At 37.6% G+C, this 22617-nt stretch overlaps 2 protein-coding genes across 2 annotated transcripts; both read right to left on the bottom strand.

Moving 5' to 3' along the window:
• Positions 1-3569: 3569 nt before the first annotated feature.
• hoxd11a (homeobox D11a) lies at positions 3570-5208 on the bottom strand. Its single transcript, XM_046054207.1, has 2 exons — positions 4398-5208; positions 3570-3805 (listed from the first exon to the last, which is right to left on the bottom strand). Exons 1-2 carry the CDS (start codon positions 5206-5208, stop codon positions 3570-3572), a joined length of 1047 nt encoding a protein of 348 aa, XP_045910163.1.
• A 4690-nt stretch (positions 5209-9898) lies between these two features.
• On the bottom strand, positions 9899-11201 carry hoxd12a (homeobox D12a). Its single transcript, XM_046054319.1, has 2 exons — positions 10640-11201; positions 9899-10137 (listed from the first exon to the last, which is right to left on the bottom strand). Exons 1-2 carry the CDS (start codon positions 11199-11201, stop codon positions 9899-9901), a joined length of 801 nt encoding a protein of 266 aa, XP_045910275.1.
• Positions 11202-22617: the final 11416 nt, after the last annotated feature.

Below are 22617 nucleotides of genomic sequence, written 5' to 3'. Positions count from 1 at the left end.
GACAGACTGAAGGCAGATGGGGAGAGAGAGAGAGAGAGAGAGAGAGAGAGAGAGAGAGAGAGAGAGAGAGTGTGTGTGTGTGTGTGTGTGTGTGTGTGTGTGTGTAATGCTGTCTACATGGCGCATAGGCAACGAGTGCAGACTATTTTAAATAATGTAACCTTTACAAATTTTGTGTTTTTTATTATCAACTGTTCACGACGACTGTCTCCAATACCTTTGAATTTAAATAAAGACAGAAAGCTAAATAAATATGACACATTGCAAAACACTGTTCCTCTCAATTTTGTTATTAATTCAGGTTTTGAAGTTTAATGGGGTTTTTTTGTTGGTTTTTTTTTTTGCATATGAATTATTTTCCTGTTGCACCCAAACCCTTCAATATATTGGCAACGGTCATTTAAAACTAAAATGTGAGTACATTCTGTTAGAAGCTCTGTATGCATGAAGGTCAACACTATAACACTGAAAGGATTTACTTTTCAAATAAAGTCAACTTAAGACGGATAGAAAATTGTTCTTTATTATTTGCACAGATTATCAAGCACAATGTCTTTATTTGCGTGTTGTCACGTGTATTTCCGATGTTCAAATGCAAAGTTACAAAACAAAAACCTCGGGGCTTCATTGTTTTTGTCTGCAAGGAAGGCAAATGTGTGCAAGATGAACAGAGTGTCTGTTAAGTGTGTCTGGCAGATAAAAACACATTGTATTTGAATATGTCCATCGACCACAAACCTGAAGTCAGCCTACAAGTCTTAATAAACAACCACTTGAAGAAAACACTGTACATGCGGCTTGAAATAATTAGGCCTATAGCTTTGGTATTTATGCCACAAGGTTTAAATAATCAAACTTCTGTGAGAGGATCATCTGCCAGGCCTTCAAGGCTCTTCGGTATTTACAGTTGGTTGTAAATACACATTTGTAGTATGCAAATCATTCCAACATCCCATGATTCACAAACAACAAAACAGAGGCTTGTTAACGCAAATTTCAAATAGGTGCAAAAAATACACATCTTGATATTCGGCCATTTTAAAGCAAGAAGGCTAAGGGAGACATTTGACAGCACGAACATCATTTATGTTTTAATAATCAGATTTATAATAGGCCTAATGACAATTGCTCAAAAATGGTATCGGGCGATTTTGTATACCATGTGAGGCACTGAGCCAAAAAAACTGTAGTCTTATAGAGTAGGCGTATGGAGTATATTCTTCAGGTATAATCAACAATTCACACACGCACAAAATATAAACTAGTACCTTAAAAGTGTAAAGAGAAATTGGACCTCAGGTTATTGGCTATAGTTTATTATTATTGTTAGCCTAATAATAATAATTTAAAGGGAATATCAGGAGATCCACTGTTGGGTCTATTTAAAACATCAGGGTTTAGCATATACAATTAAAACATAAGAGTAGAGTTATTCGAAAAGAGTACACAGACATTGTTGTAGTTTCTGGCAAAACCTAAAGCTTGAAACTACAGAAGTAGCCTACTCCATTTCTCCTTCTTGGAGCAGGCCTACGTGTTATAGTTTTTAAAGCAAATAGCCAGACGCAGATGAAGGATATTTTAATAACAGCTATAAGGCTACAAAACTAAATTCAATGAAAGTAAAATTTTCGGCAGAGTATTTGGAGTCTGTAGAGACTGGCCCAGAATATTATGTGGCCTTCAGATAAAGACCGTTTAAAGGTTCAGATGGCAAAGACACGGAGTACATTTTATTTTCTTTGACTCTCAAAACACTTGAACATGACTTGTAAATGTAGGCTAATTGCAGTCTGCGGGACACGGGATTTGCACCAGTTAAACTAAAAAAACTAGACTAAATACTTGACTAAAAAAACAGTGAGATTAAGGATTAAGATTATCTGTGCTCTTGTTTTTCTACAGAGACACTGTAGACAATGTAGCCCACAGGCTACTGTTGAATGTTTGATGTTAAAAATGGAGTTAGAAAAAAAATGGCATTCTGTCGAAGACATGACAAGGTTATGCAACTGAATGCACTTTTAATGGAAATGAATTTAAATAAAAATCCAAACAAAACCCATGTAGAACGGATTACCCCTCCACTGGATGATTTTCATGCAGGACAAGATGTTAAATTTGGCAGAACCCTGCATTTCCACGGGCAGCTAAAGCTGCAAGTCTGCCCTCATGTGGATACACCGAGAAGCAAAGTGAAATGCCCCACACAGTTGGTAATGCAATTTCACTGCAGGACATGATGACAACCCAATCAAACGCTTAATGAAATCCCGGTTTTCTTATAGCCTTTTTGGGAAATAACTGAATATGTGACACATCACAAATGAAATAAACAACCTTTTTTTCTTCCCCATAAAAGACGCTGAAACAAGGGGTGTAATTGTTGCTGCAAAGACCTGAAGTGAAAATAATCCCCTACTGGCATCACATGAATGATCAATTAAGCGACTGTTTGTGTGGAATCAATGCATTTACTTACTCTGTCCTTTGGTTATAAAAATAGAACATATACATTACTGAGGTAAAACATGGCCCCAGATGATTTCACTTCTTATAGAGCCAGCCTGGGGTTAATGTACAGTGGAGCTGCACGAACACCTGCATTAATTAAAGATGGAAACACGCTTTTTACGCTAATTAGAAATTGTTCTCCTTTGCAGCAAATTTAGAGGCGTCAAAGCCACATTTCGTCTGTTCAGAATACAAAAGCAGATACACTTGAACAATTGCCTATCCTATATGGCTGTCCGTGTTAGAACATCCTATTGTCTCCCATTTAACACTGGTAACATTTGTGACAGTATCGGATGTGAGAAGGAGATGTGGACGGGATGCGCAGAAATCTCTAGAATTCTCCAAACATCTGTAGCCTGGAGCGAAACTAGCTACTTTGGGACAGGAAAGTGAATCAGTCCTCTCGTGGAATAGGGGGTTGGGACACCAAAGTCCAATAGCCCCCTATTTAGATATTTACAGCTACGTTTATTATACTGTCTGGACGGTTCAAGGTTTAGTAAACAACCCGTGTTTGAAAGCAAAAGGAACTAACGGGATCATTGAAGCCCGCAAGCGCCAAATTTCTCCATTGATGAATCTTAAGAAAAATCCCCCCTTTTCATGTTATTTCTGTAGGACTTGGTTAGGTTCATGTGACAAGTTTCGTGACTATGATACATTTGATGTGTCTACTTTATTTCACACCACAACGTGCATTAGGCTACATGCGTCCTATAAATGGACATTACACACGGTAGAACGCCTACACATTTTTATATAAATAATTTCAAAGCACAGCTCGCACTTTGCTGAAATATGTTTTGCCAATAACTCGAAGAAATATGTGAACACAAATAAATAAATGCATAAATTGTTTGCAATAAGATTTGTGCTAAATAAACAGTTTAAACAGGATGATACGGGCTCACATATGTCAGCTGAATATGCAGAGGGGGCAGTCTTTAAAAGATATGGGTGTATAGCTTCTATTTTACTACCGTGTGTGTGTGTGTGTGTGTGTGTGTGTGTGTGTGTGTGTGTGTGTGTGTGCACTAGGCCTATGTCAGGTATCAGAATAAAGGATTCCCAGTGAAATACTGTAGGCGGTCGCGGTTCAGCTTTTTCTCTTTCATTCTTCTATTCTGAAACCAAATCTTCACCTGCCGATCGGACAGGTTTAACATCCTGGACAGCTGAAGCCGCTTCTCTTTGTTAATGTACACGTTGAAGAAAAACTCTCGTTCAAGTTCTCGGATCTGGTATTTGGAGTAAGGACACCTCTTCTTCCTGGACTTGGTTGATGAACCTGCACAAGAACAGAAAACGTGGGGAAAAAATAAAGATCACGTCATAACATTTTGACTATAGTTCAGTCTACAGGTTGACAAATACATTTATTACTGCACAAAGGCTCTCTGTCTCTCTCTCTCTCACACACACACACACACACACACACACACACACAGACAACAACAGAGGCATTTGCATTAAAATTAACTTTATAGATTTTTATGCATAAGTAGTTGTATTGTATGGAGGCAGAGCATCACATTATGTCTTAGATTCCCTGTAAGTGTTGCTATACCTGCACAACAATGCCTAAGACGATAAAATAAACTTTTCTGATTTTCCCCCATAAATACAAATCAATTCCAGCAACGCAGTATTGTTATTAGACGCAAGACGACCTTTAAAGTATGGTTACTTAACCGTTCCCCATTGTAAAAACCTTTACAACCGTAAAGTAAATCTTATTGGGATATAAAAGCTTTTGCATGCTTATAAAGAGGCGCGTAGCCCTGGACGGGCCACGGCGGTGGACACAGCGCAGCCTAGACGCTCTATTGTCCAAACTGCACACCTTATATCCAAAGACAAAGAGGACGACACTGACTTACTCTGTTGGCTGTTTCTGTCGCCGCAGTTGGAGGATGAGTCCTCGTCGCCGCTCCCGCTCGGCTCAGCTTTGTGCTGTTCCAGTTTGGTTAAAGCCTGAATGTTGTTCGCAGCATCTCCGGGAGCAGCAGAGTCTGTCTTTTGTTTGGGGAGTTCCGCGTTGGGCTTGTCCGAGTTACCAGCGTCCAAAAACTGGTCGAAGCCCTGGGGAAGAACCCCATTTCGGCCGACGTTGGTGAAGAAATTGCAGGGCGAGCTTGTGCCCCCGTGGTGGCCATACAAGGACTCGTTTTTGAATCTTACATCCGCCCTGCTGCTGGAGGACTGGATCAAGTCCCGATGCATCATCTCGTCCGTTGAGTAGTAGGACGCGTAATTGCCCCTGTAGTGCCATTTGCTGGGATGGTCCAGTCCATAATCCCTGAAAGCGACTTCTCGAACAGGTTGGACTTGGGCTATGTTGGGAGAATAGGGGAAATTAATCTGACACGAAGTAGTCTGCGGTAAAAAGGAGGAGACTGATGTAAAATCGGGCGTCGAAACATAATAAGTACAGCTCGGTAAATACATATTTGACGCACAGCTGCGATCATCGTATTCAGTCATATCTCTCCTTCCCTTTTCCTCTTTGCAACAGAGGAAAGGATTTGGCAGCTTTGGCTGTGTTAAACTTTGTCCATCTATAGCACCAAAAGCGCGTGGAAAGACCCCGCCAGGGAGAAAAAATCGGAAACGTAGGCAGACCTGCAATACATCTTGATCGATTCTTGAGGTAATTGTGTCATGTGATCCAGCCAAGAAATTACCATACATCAATATCAGTCATTAAAAACTGTCCGGAGAAACTCATGTGAGCGAATGCAAGAGACTTCATTGGCTCCCTGGCTGCAGAGGAAACTCCTCTCCAGCCTTCTTGCCCTGTAGCTCATAGAAAAGGAACATTTGAACCGCAGCTCTAATATTTAATTGAATGCTTTTACAGCAACATAATCTTCATCCTGTAATGACATCCGCACGCATAATCTTCAATAAATTCGCCGCACTTTGAAGCAGGCGTTTGCAGCAACAGTTAGGTTTGGAAACATTGAAGTTGACCTCCGCGTTGCAGGCAGAGCTCGGGGAGAATGGCACCCAAGGCCACCGCGCATGCACATTCGCTGCACAGTTAAACAGGAAGACTGCAGAATTATTTAGGATTAACAAGCGGTTCATTAAGTAATTTTTATGCAAGTAAATGTTGGGGTGCGTTGCGCGTAATCGCTGTGCAGCGTGGCGGTTGGAGGACATTTAAATACACACAAACAAACGCAGCAGGAAAACATTTGAATTCATTATCAGATACAAGCATCTAGTGCAAAACAAGCTCAGGTGCCAGAAAAGAAATAAATAGGCTAAACTACTGCTATTTCTTATTCTTTTATGAATTATATTGCAGGGCATGGAGCTAGCCCGTCTGAGCCACGTGGGCTTGTACTTAATGTTAAAACGTTGTTTGCTGCTTGTTTTTTCATTTGTTAGCCTACACCTTAATAATGAATGCAGATGAGCGCGCGCGAAAAAAAGTATAAAATCAGCCCACACTCTGCTATTGCAGATGCAGAAAGGTTGATTATGGAAGTAAAATGCACAAATGCAGCCATGAATCACTAAGCACACTGAGCGTGGCTAAGTCCAAAACAGCTGGCTTTGACCGTATGTGGTCTATGTGATGTCCACCAAGCATTCAACAACAAACCTCTGCACCCAAATCATTTTATTGCACGACGGCAGCGCCATGCCTGCAGGGTTCAGGCCCTGTTCTCGGTGGGGGAAAAGGAGATATAACACTGGTGAACGGATACCACAAGTCTTCGAGCCTCGATCAATATTTTGTTTCCCTCTGTGAGTATGATTTTTATGTTTATTACTGGTAAGAAAGTAGAGAAGGACAGCAAAATGTTAAAAGAAAAACAAGCACTTCCTAGTTGTTGCAGGCCTGAAAACAACATTATCATGCAAGTTGTGCTCCTCCAGTAGATAGGCAGCTCGAATTTGAAGGCCGGGTATTGTAGCGAGAGGACAAGCAAGCTTGAAGGTCACACATAAAATGTGGAAGTAGCTTTAAGGCGTCTGGGGTTATTGTTATTGGGGGTAAAACCCTCTCTGTGGTCATTGTCCCTGTTTTCAACCTTTATCGCACTTCAAGTTGAAACCCCCCTCAGGCAGTTAGCATGCAAAACAACATTTGTGTTTATTTACAAAAAAATGAGGGTGAAATTTGGACACAGCCTAAAGAGTTCAAAACCTCATCACAGTGAAAAGTGAAATATTAGAATGATCGCATAAGACTGAACTTCTCAAACAGACAAATAAGACAACGTTAAAGCGACCTGTTGCCCCTCTCACTTGTGTAACTGTTTATTTTTTTCAGTTGTGCCTTTTAATTTATCTATTTGTTGTTTGGAAATTTGGATGGAAAATGTGTATTAATTTCATCAATCTTATTATTATTATTAGCCTAAATCCGTTTTGCGGTTTTGCACTAAAATAACGTGGGATGTTTAATTTTCTGAGTGTAATTGACATTCACAAATGCGCTAGATTACTTACATTGTCACTGCAGGCTAGAAGTTTAGAGGAAGCAAACTTGAATTAAACTTTTATTTTAGTGACTGAGCCTGTTTTGTTGTGTGTAATATGTGCGCATTGCGCATAATACGGACTTTATTACTACAATTGTACTAAAAATAGGATAATCTACTTCAAAATGGTTTATATCTGTTGTAGAAATAGACATTTAGAGAAACAAATTCATATATCCTCACAAAGAAAGTAGCTTTGGTGCTAATATTGGGGAAGTAGCAATGCACAGCCTACTAACTTGACCTTAACTTTGTTTTGGCGCCCCCACAATCTTAAGGAGCCTGAGCTATATGCGTTGGGCAATAAAGCAATAAAATAACAAATAATGAAGGAAAACGTTGCCTATCTGATGCATAGAAAACTCAAGTGTGGCCGTTCAAACTGGTCTGAGCAATAAAAAACTAATTAAACGTGTTATGTGGGAAGGATTTTAAGTAGAGAGAAATCAGACAGGCCTCGAAGTGAAACACAACAGAGCCGCAGCATATTGAGTGTAGAGTGCAAAATAATGTTAAAAATATTGCCAAATTGCGCAAATAGACATTGAAACCCAACAGCTCAACACAATAAAAGCCCAAATGTGGAAAAAAACGATCTGTAACAGCCACTAATTGGAGGAACCATCTCTTCACGTTTCATCACAAACTAGTGGGTTTGAAATGTTTCTCTGACTTTCAGGAAGCGTTTATGTCCCTGCAGTGTCATGTTCTGCAGACAAACTATAGTTGCAGTGCTGATGACGTGGTGATGATGTAATGGGATGGGTCCATTAATAGATTCACTCTCATGGATCATCCATTCATGTGTACGGTACTCTGTTGGCAATTCTATAGTAGTATAGTATAATAGTTGCAGTTTGAGCCTCTGCCCTCAGAACCAAAGTGAACTTAAACTTTGTCAGCTCTCAAACCTAATGTGAAAAACAACAGCAGGGTGTTTTGGCAAACATAAACAATGATATAGGCTAGCACATGCATCAAAATAATCGCTTCTAATACCCACAGAGGAACACTTTTTGACGTTTAAAGTGCTTAAAATATCAGTGAGAAATAAAAGGATGCACTTTTACAACACATCCATTTGGTCAAAGCCACAATAACCTCCTTCTGACATGTGGAGGTTGTGCCTGTGGTTGTAAGCTGCTGCTGTGTTGTATGTTTACTGTGAGCAGGAATCACGTGTCTGCACTCAGCAGGAATTCTAAATAGATACAAACGAACATGTGACCAACACTGAAGAAAATACACATGTCAATTTTGTTGAGAAAAATACAATTTTTAAGTATTTGCTACTGAATTTACAACAAAGGAAAGATGGATGATTATGACACAACAATGGTAAAGTGGTCGGTGATTTTGTTATGTTTTAAGATAAAGTGACATTTACTAGAGATAGGTGAATGCAGACTAGGACGTTTCATTTTATAGTGAGAGCTGGATTATTTCCCATGATTTTACCAAAGTGTCTGTGCATAAAGGCAACAAATACTTTCCATAATCAACTGATAAAGTGAGGAGTGTTCCGTTTATCTCCAGCAAAAGGTAACAACTCTCGCATACTCTGGTCTTTCCAACACCACATGCTGCCAAAAACAACCACTATGGTTTCTTAAGTAAATTCATTTTTTATTAAATTAGAATTAAATTTAACTATTTTATAAGGAGTGTTGACAATTAACAATTAACGTATTCAAACAGAGAAATATAATGATCAACTAGTGAGCGACTGACTGAATAATCACGAATACAGCTACAGTATATAGTCTACATTTGAAACCTCATTCAGTATCTCGTCATTCAATGTACTGCCTTAAAATATAAAACTCACATGATGCACAATAATTCGTCAACAGGTCATTTAAGAATTCCCTTTATTTACAAATGTATCTGCAAGTTGCGTCCATTTTACAAAATCTCTTGTCCGTGTGTAAAAGGATGGCTGGTCTAATGCTATTGAGTTTTGCAATAACATGCTTTCTGGAAAGATTCTTTAATTAGTTCAACCCAAAGTGACATATAATTTCATTAATTATGTATCTATAAAGCTCTACAGAGCAAGAGGGACTCCGATGCATCTGGTCTGTGGTAGTGCAGAATAGCAACACAAAACCAGGTCTGACAACAAAAATCCATCTTATTTAATACAGTTATTATGTAGTTTGAACTATCATCCTCAGAACGTATTGTCCAAAAACACTTGTTTTGCAGGCATTTGAAGAAAACACCTTCTAGCACTAAATGCGGCGCTAATCATCCACAGACCGACTTTAAATGTGGCCATAGAGAACAAAATAAATGTAACTTTTGTTATTTAATCAGATTTAGAATAAATGTTAGGGAAAATCAGGCAGTTACTTTAATATCAGCAATTAGGAAGCAGACATGCGATTATACTATACTATTTTGCAGTAGGCTACTGAATTTGTTTTATCCGTCCGTAAACATGAACTTGACTGTTTGCGTCCGCATTAGGCCCACAATACATGCGCAGGCCATTTTACAAAACACACAAAAACAAATAGAACCATATTCCTGTTTAAATAGGTCTGACATTTGAGCTGAATGAGAAAAAAAATAGGCTTAAAGGTTTATCATTATTGACCGCCATAGGCCAACCAGGAGCCAGGGCCTACTGCGCATTTGGAGAATCTTAAAATCAGAATATATATATATATAATATATATATATATATCTGCAATGCGTTTTTTTTACCACTAATATCATTGAAGTTGTAGGGATAAAACTGTAGCCTATTATGATAGGAAGATAAACATTGTATACATATTTATAAATACAAGTTCACAAACCGCTTTGACGCTGTTAACATTCATACAACACAGCATATTCTGCTCGCTGCTGGTCATGATCAAGTCCAAAGGTCATCAGTATGCGGAGAAAACATGCTCGCGCATCATCAGTCGTTTCTTCTTCATCCTCCGGTTCTGAAACCATATCTTTACTTGTTGGTCGCTCAGGTCCAGTCTGCCCGACAGTTCCTTTCGTTTCTGTCTGTTGATGAATTCGTTCATCATAAATTCATTCTCAAGTTCGGCCAGCTGAGGTTTCGAGTAAGGCTTTCTCTTCTTTCTGGTTTTCACTTGTGATGAGCACCATGGGGCACCTGGAGGGAGCAGAGGTAGAAACAAGTTTTATACTTTAAATTAACACCAACTTCAGCCACAGTGATTTGAACTGAAGGAAAATAACTGCTCCCACTTGTAGGGTACTGCTTAGTGAAACATTATAGTAAATACTGTCATGACTACTGTATATAGAAAAACAAATTTTAGGCTACTAAGAATACCATGCACAGTTGACTATAAGGATATTATAGGGAATATTAAAATAATAATGTTGCCAAAGGATATATAAGCTGAATATAGCTATATGAATTCATTATATGATGTCAAACTATAAGGTATTCAAATAACTCCTGTAACAATAATCGCTAATAGAAATGGTTTAGCCTTCTATAATGACATAACAGCAGATCACAAAAGAGAATAGGCTAAATAAGCAGATATCTACTTATAGTCCTTATCTATTGTGTTACAATGTTGTTGTTTTTTAACTAGGCCTATATAAAGTTGAAGCAACAAAATAGTTATAATATTAACCATAACCTTCTGTAAAAGTCGTCCTGGAGCATGTGTGACCTGGCGATGGGTGAACGGGATTCAGCTCCTGTTTGGTGCTGTTCACATTTAGTGGACCTGCTGAATTCGGATCAAGCTGGGCCGCAGAACTCAGAGACCGGCTTTCCAGATCTGAGTAGCCGCGGTCACTGGCGGCCCCGTGCTCCCCAGCGTAAACTTCATCTTGTCTGGTAGACTCCGGTGTCTTGTGGTTTGTGTTCTGGAAGCACCGAGCCGACTCCTCCAAATGCGCCTTGACGTGGCCACCAGAGGAGTTAGAATTTATAGACACCGAGTTGGACAGAAACGGCGGACAGTAGCCGCCAAAGGCGCGGCTCTGAGGTGGTGCTGGAGGTCCAGACGTGCACGAACTTGAGGAAGTCCACGGGAGCGTGCACACCTCTCTCCTATTGTAAGGGATCTGATGCAGCCCGGGTATGTGGGCTCCATTACCCCGCAAGTTGGAGAAATACAGCGACTCGGGGGACGCAAAATTCAACAGAGAACCAACATAACCGGGATTTAAAGGATTCCGCTCACACATTTCCATTGAGCTTTCCTCAAACGCTTGTTGCAAGCCTTTTAGCAACTCCTGAAGAATAAAGGGTAGGTAATTGTTGATTTGTTAATACGGCGTCACGTGATATGCAAAATATGTTGTTCCGCCCCACCCTTGCTCCCAATACCGCAAAGTAAAATGCTCCATGAGGAAATAATTTTGGTATTGGGGGGGTGAGGGGTGACGTTAAATTGTTACCATCACAGTAGTCAGGAATATTTTAAGAATATTTGTCTTATGTCGCTTTTAGTGCCAGGAGCTCTCATTTGAACGCACGTGGATGTTTTTTTTCTTTTTAACAAGGTGACTCTGCGGTCTGACCCATATAGCTAGTATCAAGGGTAAATGCAGGGCCTTAAGCGGATGATGCACGTCCGCATTCATAGGCTTCATGAAATACCTCCAGTGCACATTATAATCATTATTGAGAATCATTTTGGGTTAACGTTCAAAATGCTTTCTTTCATTGCCAGAAAATACAGGCCATCAAGGCACAATAAAAGAGTTAAACATGCAGGCTACCAACCACTTTACAATGAATTAGGCCTAAAATACATACATGGAGATGGAGATAGATGGACAGAGATATAGAAATAGACGGATAGATAGATTGATGTTCATGAGAAACAATAGTCATAAAAATCCCCCTTTCCCATGCAATCTCAGCTACAATGCAACGTTTTAAGCCTTGCACAGATAACATCCATTGGAGGAGTTTACATTTTATTAGAACATTGTGGCCCGGGAGGTGTTGATTTTCTTGTGGTCACTCCCTTGTAAACAATGTGGATCTTATTCGTGTCAACGTCGAAGCTATGGATTGAAAACAACATATGAGAAACATAAAATGACATGGCATTTTGTCAATTCACATCGACTTGTACAAAAACATCCTATCTTCTGTTTTCCTGAAATGAACTTCAACATAATTTGCTTACATCTATTGGCAGCCTTGAATTAGTTTGAAAACCTTACTGATTTCAGTAAGACCACATTTTCTTATATTTGTAAGGTCAGATCTAGATAAATGTTACTAAACAGTGCAATGTAATGTAATGTAGTGCAGTTTAGGTTGATAGTGTCTATAAAAAAAGGAACTTTACAATTTTCTGGAGTGAAGAAAAGGACCAATCCAACAGTCATCTCTGTATAAAAGCCTCTGCATGGCACCGCTCCTGTACAGTTACGATGGGGATCTGTAGACGAATGTTAGCACATTAAAATAAACCGCAAAAAAATCATCTGAATCAGCTTTACTGGCGTACACAGGCAAGGACTTTAGAGACAAGTCTAGCTACACAAGTAGCCTAAGTGAAAAAAAAAATAAATATATATATATATATATATTTCACTTAGGCTACTTGTGTAGCTAGACTTATAAATATATAAAGTTATATATATATATAAAGTATATATATATATATATATATATATATATATATAAAGCAACAATGACCAACAATAATATAAATGTCTATGTACAAGTCAAGTGTTTTTGTGCGTTGTAAACAATAGGCCTATATAAAAATAGTACAAATAAATTGCCATATTTAAAGGATATAGGCTACATGGAGATGGTCATCCACATATAAACATATATACATATAAAACCCAGTCGCATTTAAATTATAAATATCAAATACTGCGGTTAATCCAAGTCCAAGTGCATTTTACTAGCAGTAGCCTATTTAGTGTACTACCAAAGAAATACATCCATACACTCGTTATATGGTTATATGGGGTCCCATTATACAAAGGTGCAATACAATGGCTGCCCGAAAGAAGTAGGCCTAAAGTGTGTGTGTGTGTGTGTGTATGTGTGTGTGTGTGTGTGTGTGTGTGTGTGTGTGTGTGTATGTATGTGTGTGTGTGTGTGTGTGTGTGTGTGTGTGTATGTGTGTGTGTGTGTGTGTGTGTGTGTTGGGGAGTACATTGATATTGAAGGAGCAGTTGATCTGATTTCAGAACAACTGATCTGATAATGGGGGGGGGGTATTTGACAAAGTAATTTTGTTGTCACACAGATCTGCTGCCGATGGGATTCCTTATTACTACATTTTGTCCACAGTCAAACAGGCATATTTTATTTAATTGAATAAAACCCATTAGCCTAAAGATAACACAGATTTAAAATAGATACGTTTAGGGTTTAAAGTTAAACCATTCAAGTTTATCAAAATCACTTTAACAGGTCATCTTGTAATTTGAGTAGTTGCGGCTGTAATCCAATAGGTGGCCCTGCAAGTTCAAATATGGCCTTCATGCTGTCTTGGCTCTTCTCATTGTTTGTCAGTTGCTTAATTCGTCAATAACACATCAGCGGCTTCCATCATCACTGGGGCAATCTGGATTTACTGCTTATGTTACACAAAAGCCATCAAGGGTATGTCTTTCTGGGTATATTTGTTGCAAATGACTGTTCAGATGTTTAAATGAAGGAAACAAACAAAACAGCTGGCATAGCATGTGTAATAGCGACACTTTATTTTAGAGATAAAGAAAAAGGAATTTATGATGTAGAAAATTAAAGAATACCGAAAAAACAAGTGTTTAAATCTGAAATATTTGAACATAAAAGATTTAAATCTTAGTACATATACAATATAAAAACAAAGACAGCAATATTATATAATTAATTGCATGAAAGCAAATGAAAGCTGATTTTCTTTGCGCTGGGTTTAGAAATGCTTTTACATCTTTAGGGTATACAGAAGTGTATATAGGCCTAATTAGTTTTTTATATTAGGGCCTATAATAAAAACATGTCTAAATCGCATGTGGCCATTATAAAGTAGCCCATATAAAGCAAAAGAAAGAAAAAAAAGTCAGCAGTATGCATTAGATTTAAAATTAAAACAATGATTTCTTAGTGATGAAAACTCACTGTTATCAACGAGTCTTGGCTGGCAAATGACCAGAGTGTGTCACTTTAATCTGTTTACAATTTTTTTTAGAAACTTGTGTTGAATCACAAACTGTGCAGAGCTCCTACAGACAAAGTGCGCTCTCTAAAGACAATGTCTCTTTAAAAAGATCAAAATACAGACGTTTGTATTTGTGACATTAACGTTTTGCTGCTAGAGCCAACAAAAGTAGCCTACATGGGTTCCCACAATTACGAAATGTGGAGACGTTTTAGTGTTCAGTTTTAGTGTCGTTTACTGCTCTTCGTCCTTCATGTTTAGGGTGTCAGGAGCCTAACCGAGGAGCTTCAGTCTGGTTCTTTTCCAGGCCCTTTGAAGGAAGCTATCTGCCGTCTATTGTCCTTGGTAATAAACTTGCTGCTTTCCTCGTTCAAGTTCTTTGGGCTAAGAACTGTTGCCTTGAATCTTCCATGTGTTGAAATCTCAACAGTGTTTGGAGTCAGTGGAAGTGGGTTTAATTTCACTTACAATTAACAGAATTTAGGATGACATCAATTGCCCTATATGGTCACTGTGGAGGCTTAGGTTACAACAAGCAAACGGGTTTCTGTATTGGAAAGAACATTAAATGACTTTCTGTGTCCTGGTTGTGCCCATTTTGGGACTGGGGGAGAATATGAAACTCCTGTACGCCTTTTAAGTACAGACTACACATTTTGGGACAACGTTATTGTACTTTAGAACATCCTCAGCGTCTTTTATTCATCCACTGGATGGAAAATGTCGATAAATGTAGGCTTTAAATTATAAACAAATCAAAAACAACTTAACCATGACTTTGCATTGGCTAATCCTTTTAATCAAATTAAGTTTGCATCAACATATGCCGAAAGACATCATCACCAAGGTCATGTTTAAAAAATGATCACAGCATTAAGATTAAACAACGTGGTAAAAAAAAATAAAAAAATTCTTTAGTTAACAAGAAATAGAAGCAACTGCGGAGGACTAAATAGTTACTTTAAGCCCCTTTTCCATTGCCCGGTACCAGCTCGACTCGATTCGCCTCGAATTGCTGCTGCTGAATGGTAATATCTAGCTACACACTAATGTCTAATTATTTACACATTAGGCTACTTATTATGATTGAAAGATAAATAATGTTCATAATCGCATTTTTGTGCCTCCTTAAGTGTCCTGCTACAATATCCTGAGAAGTAAGCAAGGACTTGTTGCTACAGAGATTTTCTGGTGAATTTAAAAACTCTTAAGTAACAAAGGACTGCTGATGTAGCCTATCACTTTACTTGAGGGGGCAAACAAAGAGTAAGAAATTATGAAGTAGGCCTAATTAGTTCAAATCATGCAAATCATGACGGAAGTGGTCAGAATTAACCGATATTTATCATTACCCGATGATGATGCATGAATATACTGGCTCCCAGTCAGTTCTCTGGTAAATTATTATATAGCCTAATATAACCTATAGCCTAGTCCTCTATTCGGAGTTATTCACTAGGCCAACTTATTTACGAATCATCAATTATCAGATCATTAGGCTACTGATTCGTTCCTCACTCGTTCCCTACTAACTCACAATTATGTTTACAATATTGTAAAGTGATACAAGTTACGTAAGACAAATAAAATATTTAAATCATACTATAAAGTAGTTTAAATGAGCTCATCATTAAACAACTACAGTCGTAAAAATGCTACATTCATCAATGTACCAGTAGTAGACCTAATAGAGAAACATCAGTAGCCTATTTTACAGTGTGGTAGGCTATTAGCACTTTTATTTAAGAAAAGGAATACGTCTTCCACCGCTGATTAGTTAACCTACTTCGTGGTCACTGTAAGTGTGTAAGTGCCCCATAAGCACATTTCAACCAAAGTGACAAGTAGCCTAGCTGTTGAGTTTTTACTGGGTAGGCTATAGGCTATGCAATAAGTTTCTTAATGATGACAAAAACCGAGGAGGCAGAAAAACGACTCTTAAAGTTAAAGATAAAGAAACATGAGTGACTGTTAAGATTTAAAAATACTTGAAAACATTGTTTACTAATTTTATATAGGGCAATATAGCCCACAGTCGCCTTTTATTATTTAATGATACGTTGAGATTTAATGAACAGCATACTGCTATTCCAAGCATAATGATATTCAAGTTATGAGTCACGTCTCTGATTTGAGTGGAAAAAGATTTATTTCACCATTCACGATGCTAGAAATGAGGGCGTGTTTCAGGCCTTCCAGTGATGAAATATAAAATAAGTTAGACTTACAACCACCCAGCAAGTCATTTTAACTGTTTATTTGAGCTGGTTGTGAATCTTAGTCAGTATTGCAATAATCAGATGTAATTCTGCCTCGTGAATGCTATTTTCAGATTTTGCAGGTTAAGGGAAATAATTAGTTTGCTCCCAGTCCTGTTATTTGTTTATTTGCATTGACAAGAAGTCGACACTAGATGGCCCTCTCACTTAAGAAAAGAAGTCTGGACACGAGTTCAGGCTTTGTCTTAAGATGGAGCAGTGAGGTTGGCATAAAGAATCAGCTGCATTTAGGATCCAACATTGACACATTTGTTAATGGGTTTGTTCAGATCACTTTGGGGGTTGATTTTTGAGTCAGGTTGTGCTGAAGTGCTCCAATGATGTTGTCATTTAGCATCATCTTATGTGTTTCCATTGTTTTATTGGCAAATCTTTTTTTATCTGAATCTGATCTGATAAGATTCTCAAAAATAGTTTTTCCTAGATGGAAATTAATGAATTTAAACTCAAATATTTAACATCTTAGTAAAGATGTTCTCTCACACTCCAACAATCTTCCCACAAGCAAGACATATAACTCCATATTTCTCATTGGCTGAGACCAAAGGACAGATATGCATCCTGTAATAAGTATGATTGGGAAGCAGGCATGAGCTGAAAAAAGAAAAGGAAATGGAATGTACAATTATTCGGCAACCACATACATAGTTTTACATACAGATTTGAACCACGGCCTATTAGATACACATGTAAATGTGCAAATTATGGATCAGTTATTTGACATTATTTGTTCATGGTGTTGTTTAAGTGACAGATTTCCATATCTACCCAATACATACAATTTAATTTCCTATTGACATGTACACTAGTTTCTTGATGACTGTTGAAATTAGACAGTGTCCACTGTTTAAAGAGTACTTGCAAAGGGACTTCGTGGCCTACAGACTCCAGTGATACACAACTCTATAGCACATGGAAGTTATCAAATGGAGGAAGCAAACACCTAATAGTTACTTTAAAGTCATAAAAGACCACTCAGGAAACATAAATATTGTTTGGCTTTATCAAAGTAAGAAGATGTAAAAGAATGGCAGTGACCTGTCTCCTGTCCACATCCTCTTCCTAAGTGAAGGTATTAAAGCTAAAAGGGTCAAATCAGAAAAGCCTCCTGCTCAGGCTACTTCATTAAGAGTCAAATACTTTGTGTGTAATGGCAATTAATGGCAAGTCTCTATAGGTCTGCAATCTATTAACAGACTTTAAATATCTCTGCATTTATTTTTTATGTTAATCTGTTTAAAATTATGATTAATCAGTGACATTGTTTGGCTCGATGTGCTTTGGTAGGAAAAAGGACAAGACTCACTGCCAATTCAGTATCTGTGCAATGGTTGCATGTATGCAATCTGAGCACACGGTGAATGCAACCTCTTGCAACACTTCAAGTGATTAATGCGTGATTATTCATCTCACATCCAGTAATATTATTGTTATCTACTGATTTGCTGGTCTATTACAAAAGCCTAACCCAATAATGAGCATACATCATATATTGTCAATGTTGTTACACTTACTAAACATTAACATTCAAGATAACATGCACTTTTTTCATTCTCACTACAGGTGATGCACAATCTGCGTATGTTGTGTGATTATCCTTTCGTAGTGCATTGTCTGCTGCAGTTATTAAATGGTAAAGAACTGCTCACATCTCATTTTGCCCAAATGATTGCACTCTGTTAGGGTTTTAAGGAGCTTGTGCGTTGCGAGTTATATCTACTTAGCTGCTATGATACAGTCAAATGATTAATTACCAGTTACAACTGTTTTAACACAAAGCAATACTGCAAAACCAAAAGCAGATGGTCATGGTCACTGTGATGGATTTCTGCACCTCTAGCAAGTTTTAAATCTGATTTATAAATGGAGACCAGCTTCAACCACATTCAAAAATCAAGAACAGAACAACTGCTCTTGTAGTTTTTCTTGAGTCCCATCGTTCATCCATATAAAATTATAAGGACTGATCATTTTACAGCTATGAGGATCAATGAAAATGAAAGAATTTACAATATGGGTTACATTTATGTTTAACTGGTTGATACTTATATTGACTAATATGTGCAGAATTTGAGCATTCCTATTTGTGCCTTCTTGAAAAATTACATTTTCAACAAATAATGTCTAAGAGTATCAGCCCTTAATAAGGTTGTTTTGATGACGTCACTAAATTTCAGGGGGCTGGTAGTCCCAGACTGAAGGGAACCCTTCAGAGATGTAAGGTCCTATTGTCAGGGGCCATTCAGCCCTGTACAGAAAAGGGAGCCACTAAGTTTAAGCTATTGAAATATGTTGCAGTATCTCTAATTACCACTAGATGCTGTGCCTAAATGCACTGACTGTGTTGAGGTGGCTGCGGTCACTGCCATGTCGTGTTGGGACACTTGAATAAAACAGAGACATGATTAATGTTATTAGCAACACCTGTGCTTTTCCTGACATGCCAAAATGTCGGCTGTGAAAAGGTCTATTGATGACTTATTGAAAGCTATACCAAATGAATATTAAAATACCCTGATTTTAATAATTTTGCTGATTAGACCTCTTCTCAGGACTGTGTGGGTCTGTTCAGACTGAGATTCATCAGACATCTCCATGACTCTCCTGTTAGGGCGGGACAACTTCCACCATCATCATTCTTACAGGTAGATTGAATTCCATGACATCACGTAATTCCCATCATAGCTCGCCCACCTTCAACCTGATCAGATAAGAACTGATAAACACTTTTTTTTTGTTTTCAGGGATCTTTGCTTGACTGACAGCCATTTCAGCCCATCAAAGTTGACGCACCGGATTTTCTACAGTGTTGTCACAATGTTAAAAAGAAACAATTAATGTTCATTTAAGAAGATGTAATGTGTATTATAGGTTTTATTTCTAATATGTGAAAAAAGCTTCTTTAAGCTCAGTTGTGAGCCTAGTAGCATTTACCTATGCTGATTCCCCATGGTGTTACAGTAGCCATCTAATAGTCAAGTCTCTCCCTAAGACTTCAGTGTAACTGTTTTGACATTTGGTAAATCTGATCGTATTCTTCATCTAGCTGACTGTTGCTATGCATGGCTGCTGTGCGCAAAATGTGTTAATTAACAGTAGCTTATTTTAATTTGTACTTTGTTGCTTCATGTTGCCTTGCATGGACAAATTCACTGAATAGTGGATGTTATCGCTATGTTTATTACATTTTCTGCTCCTTGTTTTGAGAATGCTGATTATTTTGTGGTTGCCACTTTTGCATCTGATTGTGCTTTGTTTGCATTTCTGAACCCATCACTTTATTGGATTTAGAAAATCTTACTAAAGGACTGCAGCTGAAAACCAGTCAGCTGGCTAACAAAGCACATTTATAGAAATGTTGATTAATATGCATTGTGTGTAAATCAATAAATTAAATGTATGGCCATCCTTTTTGATTTGCACCTCCTTGTGAAATCTAGCCAGCTTTACGTATGTATACCTATCTGGTGTGTATTTGTAAAAATGTAAATAAAGAATAATTGTATTTTTGGAACAGTATTCATTTTCCATTAGAGCTGATATGCCCAGAATGTATCCTTTGACTGTTTATCACATGACATTTCAGTACAGTTAATATCAGTTTACCTAATGCTTATTTCATTACCCAGATCAACACAATACAAATGGATTACCACAGACTAAATATCCAAATGAAATAGGTGAGATGTAACACTACCGCTCTTTCCTCTCTGCTCCAACTTTGGATCCCATATCTGTGGCCATGATCATATACAATATGAGTGACGAGAGAAGTCATTTGAAAATATATCCAGAATATATTTGCCCATCCTGAATCTACTTCTACTTCCTACCAGTCCATCTTCTCTATTTGTTGTTAAAGTTTAAAATGAAACTTTGCACACCGGCAGAAAGCTACCTGAAGTAAAAAACTGAAAATTGCTAACTTGATGCTGAGAAACCCTGTGACCACTAGTCAATATTTCGAACCACTCTGTGATTCTGCATGAATTCTTAAACTTCAGATTCATATCTACAGACCGTAAATATTCTTAACATACAGTACAAGCAAAGGCCCACTTAAAGTGTGCTATTGTTTATCAGTGCAACTGCACACTTCAGACTGAAGATCACAAGTACCATGAATCAGCCTCTTCAAAAAAAAAGCTTAAGAGCCACTTCAAGTCATCCACATGACAGACTTCATGTCCAAGCATAAATGTGGCAGAAGGAGGGGGGGGAAAGATAATCCTACTACTACATAGATGACAGTAATATTTCACTTAATTGCTTTAATCAAACAATGTGACCAAACAAAGGCAACATTTGATCTTTTTGTAGCTGGCCAAGAGAAAACATTGAGCAGAATAGTGAGACTTAGGTTTGTTATGCTTAACATGGTAAGTAAAGTAATGTTTACAGTAAAATTCACTGATATATTTCAAAATGTTAAGATCCTGTATCTGCAGTGTAAAAATACCTCAAGGTAAAACTCTCTTTGCAGAAAGATTCATCAGCTGCACAATTAATCTAGTACATGCAAATCACCTAATTATATTAAATTTAAATTCCCAAAGCTCTTAGAGGAGACTGCATACCAGCGTCTTACTTGAGTACAATGTTATTTTTTTCATTTAAAAAACTAAAACAAAGTGATGAGTGCATTTAACTAAAATGTATTAATTGGTCTTATACTGAAAGCTGTAAAATATGATTCTCCTAAATAAGATTGGAGCATTAGTTTACATAAGTTTTTTTGAGCAAATGACTAAGTGAGCTGAAATACATTTGCATGGAGAAAGTTGATATAGAAACTGAAGTGTCAGTAGGTTCTTATCCTGGTTCTAAAGCCTTATATTTGTCAATGTTGTTTTGAATCACATTATATTGCTCATAATATTACCATAATACGACAGAACATTTCAGGTCAGGAAAATGGTTCTTTGGCACTACAGCTCCTCTAAAATGGATTTGCAGAGGCCTAATTAAAATATCTATTATCTATTTATTTATTGCCACATGCACTAATATTGGCAGGAAAGAGAGTGCTCAAAACAGACACAAGTCAGGACATGAGGTAAACTATTGTTCTGCCCACAACTCCTATTCAACGCCTAATATCACTGACAGCAATTAATATTAAATCCTGCAGGAGGCGCCAGAGGACGCATAGAGGATAATCTGATGGTGCCTTCATGGTCATTTCATATCCAGAAACCGGTCCATGCATGGGTATTATGTCTTTACATATGGAGTTAGAGTTAATATGATTTATACATTTGCCAGTTATTTTACTATAAATACCCGGACTGCTTCCAACAAAGGTTTTGACACAGACAGACAGAAAGTGTGAGGAGATGGTTTTAAAAAGATAGGAGATTCAGTTAAAAGCCAAAAATATTCAGGTATAAGCTTTCAAAACTGAGTATATTCGTTTAAATTTAACAGCATAGCCAATCAAAATGGGCAAAATGAATATAAAGAATAATATGTAACGAAACTTAATTTAAAACACAGACTATTGATCGTTAAATTAAAAAAGAATTACTGACACCCTTTTTAAAAAGTAGCCTCCCATAACATCCAAATAGGCTAATTCTATATGTATTAATAAATATATGTGTGCTGTTGTGAAATAATGCAACCCATATCACCCCATCAAAATGTGTCTTTGGAAAATAAAGAACTGAGTGGAGCAAAATCCTAAAAAAAAGAAAAATATAAAATGCACAGAATAAATCAACATGGCCTTAAAAACAAGAACAAATAACACTCTTAATGTCTTATAACAAACTTACACCTTAATCGCAATGTACTTCATATTCTGATTAAGTCGCAGAAATGGTAGAAAATAAAACGAAATAAGGAGAATAAATGAAAAAAAAACAACGATTAGAGAGAGGGAGGGCGAGGAGAGGGGAGGGAAACAATGGAGAATCAAAGCATAATAATATTCCTAAATGAAGAGGGAAATGTTGCACCGCTCATTTTATTAATCAGACTGTCAATTTCACCCAAGAGGCCAAACCCAAGAGCAATCTAAAACAGACTCAGAGATCAACCCAGGGACAAGCAGCACCTCGCTCCTCACTCCTCTCTTCCTCTCCACTTGGATATTATTCGTCTGACCGAAGGCCGCCTCCATCATCAAGTGACAGCCCTCTCCTATTTATTTGCTTATAAACCTGTTACAATAAATGATCATTGGAGCAACGTCAGCCGAGC

The sequence above is a fragment of the Micropterus dolomieu genome, linkage group LG07, assembly GCF_021292245.1.
Source record: "Micropterus dolomieu isolate WLL.071019.BEF.003 ecotype Adirondacks linkage group LG07, ASM2129224v1, whole genome shotgun sequence".
NCBI classification, from domain to species: Eukaryota; Metazoa; Chordata; class Actinopteri; order Centrarchiformes; family Centrarchidae; genus Micropterus; species Micropterus dolomieu.
The sequence above is the reverse complement of the archived record's forward strand: the minus strand, read 5'-3'. Positions and strand labels throughout refer to the sequence as shown.

Coding starts and splice junctions, on each gene's coding strand:
- hoxd11a (XM_046054207.1), bottom strand. CDS start 5,208: ATGTATGGTAATTTCTTGGCTGGATCACATGACACAATTACCTCAAGA. Junction 3,806..4,397: donor CGACAGAAACAGCCAACAGA/GTAAGTCAGTGT, acceptor GTTCTTGTGCAG/GTTCATCAACCAAGTCCAGG.
- hoxd12a (XM_046054319.1), bottom strand. CDS start 11,201: ATGGAAATGTGTGAGCGGAATCCTTTAAATCCCGGTTATGTTGGTTCT. Junction 10,138..10,639: donor CAGGACGACTTTTACAGAAG/GTTATGGTTAAT, acceptor TGCTCCCTCCAG/GTGCCCCATGGTGCTCATCA.